This window comes from Balaenoptera physalus, assembly GCF_965194825.1.
Source record: "Balaenoptera physalus genome assembly, chromosome: 20".
NCBI lineage: Eukaryota > Metazoa > Chordata > Mammalia > Artiodactyla > Balaenopteridae > Balaenoptera > Balaenoptera physalus.
In genome coordinates this window covers 52,643,791-52,660,164 of record NC_138901.1, presented here as the reverse complement: position 1 = coordinate 52,660,164, position 16,374 = coordinate 52,643,791, and the positions used below count along the sequence as shown (strand labels likewise).

The following is a 16,374-nucleotide window of genomic DNA, read 5'->3' as shown; positions in this document are numbered from 1 at the left end:
AAAAGAATGCATTTGTGAACCAGAGATGGCTTTGGGTCACATTTCCGCTAGTGTCCACTTCCCTTTGCTCTTTCTGCCTTTACCACCTATGCTACTGGAGCCCAAAGACTTCCTTACACGTTGGTTGGGAAGAAGGGCAAGCGCCGTTCTTTCAAAGTAAGAAGGGAGGGCTGGGAGCAACATGCCTCCCAAGTTGGGAAGGAACGTGAGCTTCTAGCGGGGCGTGTCAGAGGTCTGAAGGAGGTTCTTCGCTCCCTGAGGTCAGCGCAGAACAAGTGGGCATGCCAGAGCAGTGATGCTTTGTGATGCTTTGTGTGGGTGACTGTCAGTGGACAAAGGACCATTCAGAGTTTCTTGATTTATTCATAATGTCACCTTTACAATCAGCCCTCATTTCTTGTTCACGTTTCATCTTCAAAAGAGCATTTAAAAATCTACAGATATCACAACTACTGCTAAAGTTGATAGACTGGATCCTTAATACTTTATCATTAATTCAAATGTGAAAAAATTTAAAATATCATTAGTTTCTAGTAGCAGTTTTACATTACTTGAAAACATACAATATTTAATTATATGCTCAAGTTATTATTGTTTTGTATATAGTATCTATTTCAATGTTAAAATTTAAATTCAAAGGCTGTTTACCAAGAATGTTAAACTATCAAAGTATAAGGTATAAAAAGGTATACAGAAATAAGAAATGTGCTTCTTTGAATAAGTTACATACATAAAGTACGATATCTATAAAAGGTATTCATTAATGTATTCACTCATTCAAGAAATTTACCTGAATGTCCATTGTGTGCAAGGCACTGGGCTAGGTGCTGTGGAAATGAATAAGGCACAATCCTGCTCTTCAGGAGCTTACGAACTAGTAGAATTTTTCAAGGTACTCGATAACAAGTGAGCTAAAAGTGATTTCTAATGTAAAGAGGAGCAAATACTTTTCGCATTGAGTGTTAGTTTAGCTGTCTTTGCGAAAGCTTCTTTCTTTTCATAATATGCAGCCTCGTTTACAAACACCGGGTACACGGTATGGTCTCCGCCCAATGGAATAGTCTTTCCATCAGGAGTTAAAAACACAGGATCCCCAGGGTGCAATGGTTTCCAGTCTTGATCCTCTCAGGAAACAATTAGAATACATAGACTACATTAGATTTTTCGCCTACTTTACAAATTGTACAATGGAAAAGAATATGAAAAAGAACCCATATATGTATAACTGAATCACTTTGCTGTACACCAGAAAGTAACACAACATTGTAAATCAACTATACTTGAATAAAAAATAAATTAAAAAAATTTTTATGTCAGGTTCTAGACAACTAAAACGACAGCACTGTCTTCTTTTAAAAGAGATAGTGTAGAGGCATATGAGTTATCTGACTAAACTGAGAGTGAGCAGTCAATTTTGGCAGCGGTTTTAAGAGTTCCCCTTTTTATTTTTATAACTGACACATGTGATTACAGTTTGCTTCGATATCAAGTTTGCCTTGAATATTGCCAAAGAGATTTATAATAGCAAAAGGCAAAACATTAAATGCGCGTCTCCTCAGGTGCATATTCTAACTCTTGCTACCTGAAGTTAAATTCTGCTCAGCCAAATTTAGGAAATACCCATTAAGAGCCTTCTGTGTATAAGACATTGTACTGTTGGGGATAAAAAAGGAGTGACGTTGTGCCTGCACGCTAGGAGGTTCTATACTGGTGGGAACTGGTGGGAGAAGGTTGGGTGTGGGCTGGGAAAACTCTAAGACAACGTGTCCCCACATTAGGATAACAACTGAATTGTTTGAGAGGTCCCCACCAGGGTTTGGACTTGTGAGCCCTCAAACACCAGTGCTGGCACCCCATAGGAACCCTAGAGCAGTTCTCCTCAAACTTTGCTGTGTTTGCAAATCACATAGGGATCTTGTTCAAGCGCAGATTCTGATTCTATAGGTGTGGGTGGGGGTCTGAGGTTCTGTATTTCTAACAGTTCCCAGCAGCAGAGCAGCATCACCTGAGAGTCTGGTAGAAAAGCAGAATTTGATTCCCCACCGCAGACCTACTAAGTCAAAATCTTCACGTTAACAAATCCCCAGAGGTTCACAGGGGCAACATTTAAGTTTGAGAAGCGTTGCACCACAGCGATTTTCTGAACCCTGGCTGCACGTTACAATTACCTGGGATGTTTGAAAAATATAGATGAATAAGGGCTGGCCCCATCTCAGATACATCAAATGGGAATCTCAAGAGTGGGGCTCAGGCATCACTATTTTCTAAATTTACATACAGTAAAATCCAACCATGTTTGGGTATGGTTCTATGAGTTTTGACAAATATATAGCACAGGGTCATATAAGCATGTAATCAAGAAGCATAATTCCATCACACACCTCCTCCAATTCCCTCATGCTACTCATTTATAACTCGCTGTTTGTATTTTTTTTAAAGCCCCAGGTGATTCTACAGGACAGAGTGGCTGAGAGCTACTGCTCCAGACCAGTGGTTTTCAGTCAGAGATGTGCCCCAGAACGACTGACAGGGTTTCTTCAACACCTCCCCACTGTCTGCTAGCCCCACCTGCAGAGATTCCGATGGGCAGTGCTACCCAAACCTGAGCCACATGAAAATCGCCTGGTGAACCTAATTGACTTCTTGTCTCCACCCTGATGAATTAAATCAGAATCCCTGGGCCGGAGAATGACGACTTCAAAAAGTTCCTAAGGTGATTCTCATGCGGCCGGAGTTTGAGAAGCACTGTGTTAGTGCTTTTGTGATAGGCTCCAAGCATTTGGGGGTGGGAGTAGGGAACCTGGAGAATTCTAGCGAGCAGCCCGGATTAAGAACCATCACTTTTAGAATAAAATCTGGACTCATAACCAGGTGCCTGCCTGAGTCTCTGGCTCCAGGGTCTCTGTTCACTCCCTACTCTCTGTTGACACTGGTCTTCTTGTTGTTCCTCAAACACTCCAAGTTTGCTCCAGCCTCAGAGCCTTTGCACTTGTTTTCCACATGGCTGACTTCTCATCTTCCAGGTTCCAGCTTCAATGCCCTCATCTCAGAGATGGCTCTTTCTGACCACTCCATCTAGTAGGAACCCTTTGTTAACTGCTCCTATATTATTCTGTTTATTTCTTTTATAGCACTTATTACAATTTGAAATCAGGTGGTTGATGTATTGTTTACTTATTCATGGTCTGTTCTCCCCTTATTAGTATGGAAGCTCTATGAGAGACCCTATCTTGAATCTCAGGGCCCAGAACAAGCTGAGAAGTCCTTCAAATATATTTATTGAAATAATCAATCAATCAATCCCTCCTGTATAATACTGAGCCATTCCTTATTGTCTACCAAATCAAAATTATCCTTCCTGACTTTCAAGACCTACAACTAGCCCTGTTTATTACTGATCTCATTAATCTTACCTCTCTGCCTCCCCAGGATGATTTTTGTATTTTTCATGGATGTCCTTGAGGAATGTAAAACTTACATTTGTAACTATTGATACTATGTATAAAATAGATAACTAATGAGAACCTACTGTATAGCACAGAGAACTCTACTCAGTGCTCTGTGGTGACATAAATGGGAAGGAAATCCAAAAAAGAGGGAATATGTGTCTACATATAGCTGATTCACTTTGCTATACAGTAGAAACTAACACAACATTGTAAAGCAACTATACTCCAATAAAAATTTTTTTAAAAATCCTGTGTTGTAGCCAGTTGTGACATCATCACTTTGGCCTCTGTTTCTTGTATGTGCAATTTTTGTTACCTGTAGTGCTTTCCTCTTTTCTCTCCCCCAATCTTTATCTTTCTGTCCTTTAAAACATAGCCTAAGGCTCCTTCTTCAAGTTTCCACCCGGATCCCACTAAGGCACAAAGCTGGATTTGCTCCACGAGTCTGTATTTTTGGGCAGGCTACTTTATTAAGTTGTAAGTCTGAATAACTATCATTAGGGTCATTAAACAGGAGTCTGAACTGGATCAGTGGTTTTCCACCCTAATTACCCACGCCAATAAGATCAGATTATCCCAGAGTGGGGGCCCGGCATTGTTATTTTTTAAAAGGCTCTCTAGGCAATGTGCACCCAGGGTTGAATGCACCAGACTAGACAATCCATTGGATCACTTCCACATTTCTGAGGTCTGAGATTGTGCGTGGAGATGGATGTTTTAGCTTTTTGGAATCTTTGCTCCTCTCTGCTTTTATCTCTGCCTTTTCCAGTTTTAAACCTCCTATACATTCCTAAGAGCCTTTTCTTCCCCTTCACTATGCCATTATTGATCAAACCACACAAGGAGCAGATATTGGGGTTTTGAGGAGTCAGGAAAAGGCGGCAGAAAACATTCCAAAGAAAGAGGTTCTGATTGTTTTGCTCTAACTTATACAGTAGTGATCACAGGGAGGTGGTAGCAATGTGGGCAACTGCAAAGAACATTCGTTCTGGATCTGTCATCAATAACTATAGGACTATGGGAAGGATCTAATTTTTGAGCCTCTGTTTTCTTATATTAAAATAGATATAATAATTCTTACCCATTGCACCTGAACAGGAATTTCACATTCTCTGACCCCCATTCCCACCTCATTATTCTGTTATAGCATCTGGTTACCTTCATTTCAAGATCACAGTTTAGACTTTAGTATATCTAGACTATAAATTCCACAAGAATATAAACCATGTTCACTGATGTACCCCCAGAGCCAGCAAAGGATTTACTCAGTAAATATTTACTGAGTGACGGTCTGAATACATTAGACTGCAGTGTTTTTGAGAACATCAAATGAGCTAATGCATGTAAAATACTTTATGGACTGTAAAGTTCTACTCAAAGGTAGGGCATCATTATTTTCAACATTTAAAAGAAATAGTGAATGTTACCTGCAGTTTAGGGTGGATAATAGCAGCAATTTCTCCACTTTCATTCCTGGGATAATCAACTTTCTCCATTATTTTATAGACTTCAATAGCACAGGGAGGAAATTCTTTTCCTATGGCAAAAACAATGTGTATAAATAGTAACTAACAAAATCTCCTGAAAAAAGGGAAGTTGACACTTTAAAGAAGGAAGAAGAACAACCACCAAAAACTGAAGACAGACAGTTACAGGGAGAACACACTATTTTCTTGCTTTTAAACCATTTTATTGTGAAGTATAACACTCAGAAAGTACATAAAACATAAATATATAGTTTAATGAACTGTAAAGTGATTAGCCATGTAACCACCAGCCAGGACAAGAACACTGCCTGCATACCAGCATCCCCTGCATGTCTCTTTCCCATCATAATCCCATCGCCTTCCCATTTGAGCAGTAACCACTAATTTTGGTAATGACTCACTTGCTTTACTTTATAGCTTCACCACCCATGCATGAATCCCACACAATATAGTTCAGGTTTGCCTACTTCTGAATATTTTACAAATATAATCAATCAATATATGCATCTTGTGTCTGTCTTCTTAAGATCAACTTTTGGGGAAGATTCATCCATATTGTGGTGTGTAGCTATTGTTCATTTTATTTGCAGTATAGTATTCCACTGTGAGAAAATGCCATAATTTATTTATTCTTTCTATGGTTTATAGACATCTTGCACGTTTCCAACTTGGAGCTATTAAGAAAAATGCCACAGGCTTGCACAGCTTCAGGCAGAGAGCTGCTCTGCCACCACTAACACTGAGACACTGTACAGGATCTTCTTTCTGAGGCTTGAATGTCCTAACCTAAAGCTGAAAAAGCCACCCTAGAGGCACATGTCATTGGCCATAACAGCTCTTGCTCTAGTGTTATCTTATTTCATCATTGCCAGCATTACCAAAATGCTGAGTGTTGGCTCTATGACTAATGATCTCAGGTCCCAGAGGCCTTTAACTTTCTTGGCCTATGGAGTAAGTGGACAATATATTATAAAGGACTTGTACCCTTTCTATTAACAATAAGAAGTTTAGGTTTCATAATCCTGAACCAATCCAATACACCAAATAGCCCAACACTCGATTTCTTATTTTCTTTGATTTATTTGTTTCTTCTATTTATTGGATTTGTCTGTGTCTTACTGAGTTTTTCATGGTTACACTGTTCTTGAAAAATGAAACTTCCAGGCTGTCTAATAGGTTAGAGTGGCTTTAAAAAAATTCAATTTATTTAAACTAAAAAGCCCCCCAGACAGTTCATCCCTTTCTCCCATCCCTACCTGTTTCTGCTTTAAGGCAACCCCCAATTTGTTTTCTGTATCTATGAGCTTGGTTTTAAATTTTTATTTATTCATTTTTAGATTTCACATATAAGAGAGATCATATGGTAATTGTCTTTCTCTGCTTGACTTATTCATTCAGCATAATGTCCTCGAGGTCCATCCATGCTGTCACAAATAGCGAGACTTCATTCTTTTTTATGGCTAAATAATATTCCATTGTATATGGATACCACAATTTCCTCATCCATTCTTCCATTGATGGACACAGGTTGTTTCCATACCTTGGCTATTGTAAATTATGCTGCAATGAACACAGAGGTGCCTATAGCTTTTCGAATTAGTGTTTTCATTTTCTTTGGAGAAATACCCCGAAGTGGAATTGCTAGATCATATGGTAGTCCTATTTTTAATTTTTTGAAGAACCTCTATGCGTTTTCCATAGTGGCTGCACCAACTTAGATTCCCACCAACAGTGCACAAGTGTTCCCTTTTCTCTACATCTTCAACAAAACTTGTTATTTCTTATTTTTTTGATAACAGCCATTCTAAAAGGTGTGAGAGGATACCTCATTATAGTTTTAATTTCCCTGAAGATTAATGATGTAAAGCATTTTTTCATGTATCTGTCAGCCATCTGTATGTCTTCTTTGGAAAAATGTCTATTCAGATCTTCTGCCCATTTTTAAATCACACCTTTTTTTTTTTTTGCTATTGAGTTGTATGAGTTCTTCACATATTTTGGATAGTACTCCCTTATCAGATATATGATTTGCAAATATTTTCTCCCATTCAGTAGATTGTATTTTCATTTTGTTGATGGGTTCCTTTGCTGTGCAGAAGCTTTTTAATTTGACATAGTCCCACTTGTTTATTTTTGCCTTTGTTGCTTCTGCTTTTGGTGTCAGAGTCAAAAAATCACCAAGACCTATTTCAAGGAGCTCACTGCCTATGTTTTCTTCTATAAGTTTTATAGTTTCAATTCTTATGTTCAAGTCTTTAATCCATTTTAAGTTAATTTTTGTGTATGGTGGTTAAGATAGTGGTTGAGTTTCATTCTTTTGCATACGGCTGTCCAATTTTCCCAACACCATTTATTGAAGAGACTGTCCTTTCCCCATTGTATATTCTTTGCTCCTTTGTTGTAAATTAAATGACCATATATACACGGGTTTATTTCTGAGCCTTCTATTCCGTTTCATTGATCTGTGTGTCTGCTTTTATGCCAATATTATATGGTTTAATTACTACAGCTTTGTAATAAGGTGTGAAGTTAGGGAATGTGATGCCTCTTTCTAAAGATCGCTTTGGCTATTCGGGGTCTTATATGGTTCCATAAAATTTTAGTTAAGGATGCTCACAAACAACACTAAACCACAAGATGTTCTCAAATTATTCCTACCGACACACTGTCCACAAGTACACCGAGGTAGGACAGAGGTAGAAAACAGAACTTAAAAAGCCAGTGTGGGAGAGAAAGAGGCTAGGACTGGGAGTCATGATACCTAGGCTCTCATCTCCTCGCTGTGTAAACGTGAGCAAGACACTGAACTTCTCGAAGCTCACTTTCTTTACCTCTCAAACGAAGGTTTCACATTAGTTTACCTTGGAGGACTCTTCCAGCTCTGACATTCTGTGATTGCATAACTTCAGGAGGACGTTCAGCTGGTTAGATGACTTCCCCACTGTGCTCCTTCTCTTAACTAAGTATGTTAAACATTTGGGTAGCTCCTGTGCAGTGAGATATTGGGATGCAGGCAGTCTGCCAATAGTGGAGTCCAACTTACAAAGACGCAGCATTAAACAACCCAATGCCCAGAAACTTGGAAAAGGAGTAGTTTACATTTATACCAGGCAAACTCTGAATAAACAGAATGAACTTTCATCCAACGTAGAGCCCATAGTGTGCTATGGTTGCAATCCAAAGAAAAATCTTCCTTTCCCCCTGGCGCAGAAAGTGCAGCCAGGGTTGGAATGCAGATACCCCGCGATTACTTCTGTATCAGTTAGCTTTTGCTGCATAACACACTATGCCAGAGTTTAGTGGCATAAAACAACAACCTTCTAATTTAGCTCATGACTCTGTGAGTTGGTTGGCCCGTTCCTCTGGTCTAGGCTGGATTGGCTGATTTCTAATTGGCTTGCTCATGCATTTGTGGTGAGATGGCAGGTCAGCAGGAGGCTGGATGATCTAAGACGGCTTTACTCTCATATCTGGCATTTGACGGGCTGTCAGCCGGAGCTGCAGGACTATTGGCTGGGGTGTCTCAGTTCTCAGCCTCACAGTCTCTCATTATCCAGCAGGCTAGGGTGGACTGATTCACAGAATGACAGTGCAAGGTTCCCGAGGTCAGCAAGAGAGCAAGCCCTGATGTTCAAGTTCTTTTCAAACCTCTTTTGTGGCACAAAACATGTCACATGGCCAAGCCAGATTCACGTGGTAGGAAAACGGACTCCATCTCTTGATAGGACATGGAAGCAGGGAAGGGAAGAATTTGTGGCCATTTTTAGAATTTACCACACCTTCCAAGATGAAGATGGAAACATCAGATGTCATACCTTTAAACCAGAAGGTCCATTGGGAGGAAAGGAGAAAGTGGTAGAACAGTGGCCGTCTTGCTCCTGCTTAAACAGCCTCACAAATTGTGGTCTGTTCCATTGTTGGTCAGCTTCGTTAATTAGAAATTTCTTTCTTTCTTTTTTACTTTTAATATTTATTTATTTGGCTGCGCCAGGTCTTAGTTGCAGCACGCGGGATTTTTTTTTTTTTTTTAGTTGAGGCATGCAGGACCTAGTTCCCTGACCAGGGATCGAACCTGGGCCCTCTGCATTGGGAGTGCGGAGTCTTAACTGCAGGACCTCCAGGGAAGTCCCAGAAATTTCTGTCTTTAGGTAACACTATCCCACCGATTCTATTCTGGCCTCTGAGTCACAGAAAACAAGTCTAATTCCTTTCCAATATAACACTTCTGAAACTCTGAAGTAAAATTGGCCTTAAGACTTCTTTTTGCCAGTCTAGGTATCTTTGATTCTATGAGTCTCCACTCATATCGTCACATACACGAGGATACACGTGAAGGTACTTTGTAAACTGGAGTTCCATGTGCATCTTTGGGATCATTCCTATTACGGTTTTCAAACTCTTCAACATGCTCAACTAACTCCTTGGCTAACCTTACTTTATAGATGTTTCTCCTGAAATATGGACTTGGAATTTATTCAGAGGTCTCCAAATGTTGTTTATCCAAGCAGAAAAGAGACTATCACCTCCCTCCTTCTGGGATTTTTTAACATGAAAGTAAAATTTTGTTCCTGATGTATTTAACCTTAAACATTTGGTTTAGATTATTGTTAAATATGGTCAGAACTTTTTGGATCCACCTTTTGAACCCAGATATTTTCCTGATAGCTTCCTGTCACTTACCACTTATATAAGCATGTCACTTATGTCCTTATCCAAGTCACTAATAATAATTTTGAGTAGCACAGCGCCAAAAATGGAGCTCTTCTATTCATTTCTAGAGACTTTTCTTCGGACGGTTATGATCCTTTTGCCAGCGTTCTTTGGATAATGGTGCTCTTTCCATGTTAGTTAAAAATCCATCAAACTGGATAGTCTAAATTAATACTGGTTTTAAAATTTTGAATTGCAGAATCCTTCGGTTAAATGAAATGTTACAAGGATAAAACAGATAGAACTGCTCTGATTGAAGCAGAGGTGGGGTGGCTGTCCCGGAGCTACTAGGACAGCTACGAAATCCTCACCCTGTGGCAGGAGTCTATGGGTTGTGATTTGAAAACCATGTTATTTTTCAGTCAGGTTTGTGGGCTTCTACTGGGTGCATTGTTTCTTAACATCATAGTCTCACGCTCACTATTTGAACGGTTTCTTGTGAATAAGTGATGACCTTCCCAACACCAGGTCCACTAGACGATATAGAACCTGTCCTCAGACAAAGGTGGTAGAATGCTGATTTTCAGTCTTTGTGACTTTGGAGTCAAAGGATTCCCAAGCACAGAAGAAATTCCTGTGATCACAGTAGGGTGCACAAACAGGTTAAGGGATTATACTCCGCACAGGCACTGAACTATTCACCAGCTCTGTCACTGTAATGGCCCATTCCTCAATGATAATTTCAGTTCTGCCTGTATGAATAATTATTTACATAAGATGTCTCTTTGATTTTACTTTTATTATAATTCTTAAAAATTTTAAAGTTATTTTAAAAATAATTAATAGATTTCATTATTTTTTCTGCTGCAGTTTTAGGTTTACCAAATAAATGAGCAGATAGTAGATAGAGATCCATATACCCATCTCACCACCAGCCCCATCTAACTGTTTTGTAATTGCACAAATAATACATGAATACATCATTCTTCCTGAACACAATTAAAACAAAATTAACCTGGTTTTCCCCTCCGCTCCCCAGTAATTGCTGTTATCAGTTTGATATGTTTTCTTCTAGAACTGTTCCTATGTACTAATGTATATATTTATGTGTATCCTAGCAAGTGTTTATTATTATTATTTTGAAGCAAATTGGTATATTGTATGTTTTGGTCTGCAACTTGCTTTCTTTCAATTAACAATGTAGTTTGAAGATCTTTCCATGCTATTGTATTTAACTAACCAACTGATGGATATTCAGGGCATTTCCATTGTTTTGCTTTACAAACAATGCTGCAGTAACCACCCTTGTATGTGGCATGTAGGTGTGCATGTGTTTGTGTTTCTTTGAGATGTGGAATTGCTGGGTCATAGGATTTTTGCATATTAGAAAGTGGATACTGTAAAATTATCCTCTAAGTGTCTTTACCAATTTATACCAGCAGGGAAGGAGAGTGTCTCCTTTTCTTACACCCTTACCAACACTTAATATTATCAGATTTTAATATTTTCCCAATCTAATGGGAGAAAATGGTTTTGCATTTTAATTTGCACTTTTTGATTATTAGTGATATTGGATATCTTTTCATCTGTTTATTGGACATTTGTATTTCTTTGCTTTTAAAAATGGAGATTAATAGGAAAATGAGGATTTCATTTGGGGAGCTTTATTTGGTAGCTGCTTTTCTTGAATGTGTCTACACTGGTCATTGACGAATGGCTGAAGTGATTAAATTTTTTAAAAAGCAACTAGTGTCACAAACATGGCAAATTTAACCCAGGTTCCATTGCTATTTCAATGTTTAGTGGTTAAGTAATTATGTGTACTCCATCTCATCTTCCTTTTCTGATTTATTTACACACACAAGCTAAGAATTAAAGAAACAAATTCTGCCTACTACTTACCTTCATTGAAATTATGTATAAAATCAAGAGCATGTTTAATCATTTTTCTCATTTGATCCAGAATATCAGCTCTCAGAACCCCTTGAGGCTGGGGACCAACTTCTATACCTAGGTACAGAAGGGGAGATAGTCACACTTATATAAGTATTAGAATATAAGATCGAGCATTCTCATATATCAAGATCTAGAATCCCATCATTAAAAATGATTAAAGAGGTAGACCATGCAGCATCATGGAAAATGTTTGAGACCTAATGTTAGGCAAAAAATAAAGCAGAACATTTACATGTACAAGTTATATGCATAGTAAATAAAGACTGGGAGAGAACATGGAAAAAAAATCAAAGAGTTGTGTTACAGTAGTAAGGTTTTGGGGTCTTTTTTCTTTAAATTTCCTTCAATATTGTCAAAGTATTAAAAAGTAATAATATAGTAAAAGGAGTAGACAAATTTATACTGACAAAATGATAAGTGGCCACAAAGAGAAACTGTCACAGACCTAACATTTAGCTTGTAGGAGAAAACACATCTATAATATTTAGTAATAGAAATCTAGACTAAACGAGCCGTGGATTTAAGTCAAATGACAATCTATGTGACCCTAGAGCAACATTCTTGCCCTTAATATAACAACCCATCCCAACATGATAGTGCAATGGTTTTAATTTTCTGTAGAAAAAATTTGTATTCATTTCTTCTCACCCCAATAAAATTCTGCCTGTACTATCAGGTCTACTTCCTGTGGCTGTCAAGCATCCATCCATAAACCTACAAAATACTCTTTCTCTAAACCACTTATCTAGTCCCTTCCCTCCTGTCCAAGCCTCCCACACTGTTATCACTCCAATCATCATCTTATCCATTTATAGAACCATTTACCAAGTATAGCATCATCCACTCTCTTCCACCAATTCATATACATTCTTTTCCACCTATTCTATTTTCATCCACTTCTGTTATTTCTCAATTCACAAAATCTTACTGTATTCTCTTTTATCTTCATTTTCATTTTTGTGCTTAGCATTCCTGGATATACTTAAGTATACGACATAAGTGTGGTTAAGGTATGCATCAGTACATAAATGATTTGTACAAATGTGTGAAAATGTGTTCATGGATATGTCTGTATGTGTACTGTAGAAGACATTGTTGGTTGCCTATCCAAATTCATTCTGTCTTACTCCTTGCTGACAGAGTCCTGATTTTGGTTGGGGTATCCAACTCAGGGGTAAATGTAGAATAGTTTTAGTCAATCATAGTAATCTCATTAACCCTAGTAATTAATTTAAGAACGGATATGTGACCCAGTTCTGAGCAACTGGCCATAATGGAAGGTCTGCAGGGGAGTTCCTGAGAGTCTCCTTTCTTCCACTAGATATTGTCATGTTGGCATATGATGCTTGAAATTACAATGAACATCTTGTGGCACCTAAAGTCATAGGAGTATTATAAAACAATGAGTTGGAGAGAGTGTCTCTCTGATCTTAAGTGTTTTTCCCCCCAATGACTGGATGATATAAAAAATATTCCAAATAAAATAGTAAAGTTGAAAGGAGAACATATAATATTTCTAATTACTTATGATGATCTTAATACTCCCCCATATTGAAACCTTTGAAAGATTTGGCTCTCTTTTTAAGAGCCAAACATATCAGTAGATATTTGTTCTACCTAAGAGCAGCATTGCCCCATAAATGTAATAGACCAAGATTGCTCTCTCAAGACTTGGAAATCCTATGTTTATATGGTGTCACAGAGAAAAAGGAACTTTACCCATTATTGTCAAGCATTTGGTTTGTTTCAAATAATTACCTATACTTGGCTATTTAGCTTGCCTCAACTGATCCCTTGATTATGCACCAAAATTATCAATAATTGAATAACCAAGATAACTTCAAATTTGCTTCTATTGTTTGACAACTTGTTTTCAAATTAAATTTCTCTTATTTAAACCACCTGAGATCTGACAAAAAAGATTTTAAGTTGTGACAGCAATTTTAATGATTATAGTGTGGTCTGCAAACAATTATGCTAATAGGTCACTCAGGAAAGAGAATGGAATATAGAAAAAGAGACTGTCTGTCTCGGAGGGTGTATGAGAGTGCAAAGCTGCATGTTGGAAGTTACCAGAAGGTAAAGATGAATTCACAGCCCAGTAACTGACAGGGCAAACAAGTGAATGGATAACAAACACAGGTTACCAGAGACTCTACTGCAAAGCAGGTGCTAAGAGGGATGTTGGGAGAGAATTTTCCATGGATCTTTTGTATTTCTGCACATCTTGCCAGCAAGATACTGACTACCTTGGCTCCAGATTATTTTTTTAAAGAATGTTTGTATAGTAAATAGTCTTGGAAGATAGGGATGGTGTCTTCCTTAAGCAAAAGGCAGGCTGCTTACTGTCCATTATAAAAGATTCAAATTCCCTCAGCTCAGTGTTTTTTCCTGGAATGTAGAAAGCTGCTCAATGAAATTGAGGAAATCTGATATAGTTAGAGACTGCCTGGAGATAGTTTGCTTATTACTTGACAATTATAAGCCATAATGATAAGCAAAGTAGCTATAAATAGTCTTTAAATTAATTTTCTCAGAGTTTCATCTGAGACATATTTTGTTTAGTTGTGACAGTGGGAAATATGACTTACCAACAGGATACTTGGCTATAGAACGAGTGGTTGCATATCTGAGGGAAGGATGCTCAATAAGGTAAACATAGCAGGGTAATGGAGCCAAAGAAGTCTGAAAAGAATTTAAAACATTTTTCTTATTATGTAAAGACCATATGCCTTGTTCTCTTTGCTATTAGAGAGTCAATAATGTCTTCAATATGTTTCACTTCATCAACTAAGATTAGTAAGACAGCTTTGTGAAACACACTCTAAAATCTGATGGTATTATTAAAGTTTTGAAAGCACATAACTGAATTACATATAAAATTGGATTATACATAGCTTTCTGGATAAAATGTACATTAAACAATTCCCCAGAATCATAAACAAAGAATATGAATAAATTCTTTTTCTGAATGGATTTGGTTATTTTTGTTTTCACCACTGGTTACACTTACTATTTAGCTTAGTATTGGTCTCTTAAAGAATTCTTTTTCTACCCCTATGGGCCAGGTCCCTACAGATGTCGGGTAACTCCCCCTACCTCCACTTATCTGAATGAGAATTCAAGACGGCCCACTCAGTTTTGATAACATGCTGCTTCTGTGCCTGGCAAGCAAAGTATTCAGTTCTCCCTTCAATCAGCAACAAAGAATAGCTGCATTATGATCTATTACCAGAACTACTATTTAGTCAACGCCAAAAATTCAAGGAAACAAAACTAATAGTTAATCTTTACTATCTGCCAGGCATTCAGCTAAGTGCATTAAATATTTTATCTCATTTAAGGCTTATAACAGCCACATGGGGTAAGTATTGTTATTACGTCAATTTTATAAAATGAAGAAAGCAATGTTTTGGGAGTTGACTATCTTGTTCAAAGTTAGTGAGAGAAAGCCAGGATTTGAACCCAGGCACTGGCTATATGGGTCACACTCTTTCCATTAAATCATACTAGCTCATACCAGCTCTCCGGAAGGAAGGCTATCCTTTATATAAAAATAATCATACAGTTTATTATTTGTGTTCTTGTTTGCTTGTTATTCTCTACCAGTTTTTCTCTAGGTATAGCAATGGATTGCTGATTTTTTCATCTTGTAGATTTTTGAGCCTTAAAATGATTAGCTATATGAAGTACTGAAAGATCAGATGTATGTTAGGGTATCTGAATCAAATGGAGACAAGGGCAGGACTAAAGAGAGCCAATCTTTTTATCATTGGTCTTTAGTCAACATTAAATGACTATTTTTTGAGCTTCCTAAAATGGTAATTGAGCCACTTCAACCATACCATTTAAAATTTTGGTATTAATTTTACCAAATAGCCTATGATTTGGTGGCTGTCTTGATAAAAGATTTAAAATTTTATAGACACAATGGTCCGTATGTTTTATTATTTTATTCATTGCATTTATTATTTTACTCATTTCTTCTCCTTTTCTCCTGCCTGTCACTCCTACCTCTATTCTGGTGCTCCTCCCAATCCCCCATTTCTCTTGGACCCTCCCTCCTGACCCTTTTCTGGTTGTTTCACATCTATAAGTGACAAAATTATGGGTCCTATGCTAACTTGTAAATTAATAACATTGACATTACCTTAATATAATGAAACATCTGAATTAAAAAGTCACTCCTGGAATCTTCAAGAATAAGAGTGCACCCCATATTAGAAGTAGTGTTGTGAAGGTCAAAAATAATGTCATAGGAATCTTCACTATCTTTTGGACCAAATAAATGATTTATTTCTTGAGCCCTTCTCACTTCATATGGCAAATCCTCTGATATTTTTTTGCTGTTATTAGCAGAGAGAAAAAGATTAACAACATCTGTGGCTAAGGTAACATAAATATACAATAAGAACACAGTATATAAGAAACCAGTTGCCAAACCTTTAATATGAAAAATCTGTGAAGGAATTGGAAATTTATTTGAAAACTTTATAATCGAAAATTTACATTTTTTCCTTCCATTTGATTCCATGTAATGTTGCATTGACATGCTTGCAAATAATAGTTCATTTATGTGGCTGGTCACAAGAAGGACATTTCAGTTTATCATTTGACTTCAACCCTGAACAAAATTCTTCCATTAATTTAATCAACAGTCTCTTAGTAGTTAAGTACACTAGGCTATACTGGAACTAGACCATCAAATGCACCTATTTTTCTTTTTTTTTTTGCACTTTAGCTAGTTCTAGTGCACAAAAATAGTCAAACTTAGGTGCTCACATCATCTAATTAGGGATTCTTAAGTGGTGTCCAGGAACCACTAGTGGTTT

General features: G+C 37.5%; 1 protein-coding gene across 2 annotated transcripts in view; it reads right to left on the bottom strand.

The window, feature by feature from the left end:
• Window positions 1-343: 343 nt before the first annotated feature.
• The window catches only part of ASPA (aspartoacylase), a 24,876-nt gene continuing 8,845 nt past the window's right edge, over window positions 344-16,374 (bottom strand). For both annotated transcript variants that reach the window (XM_082443596.1, XM_082443595.1), the window contains exons 3-7: window positions 15,693-15,888; window positions 14,134-14,227; window positions 11,489-11,596; window positions 4,877-4,986; window positions 344-1,122 (exon numbers count right to left, since the gene is read on the bottom strand). In XM_082443596.1, coding sequence (XP_082299722.1) covers window positions 925-1,122; window positions 4,877-4,986; window positions 11,489-11,596; window positions 14,134-14,227; window positions 15,693-15,888 — 706 coding nt within the window. In that variant the 3' untranslated portion in view covers window positions 344-924. The remainder of the gene's footprint in view (window positions 1,123-4,876; window positions 4,987-11,488; window positions 11,597-14,133; window positions 14,228-15,692; window positions 15,889-16,374) is intronic.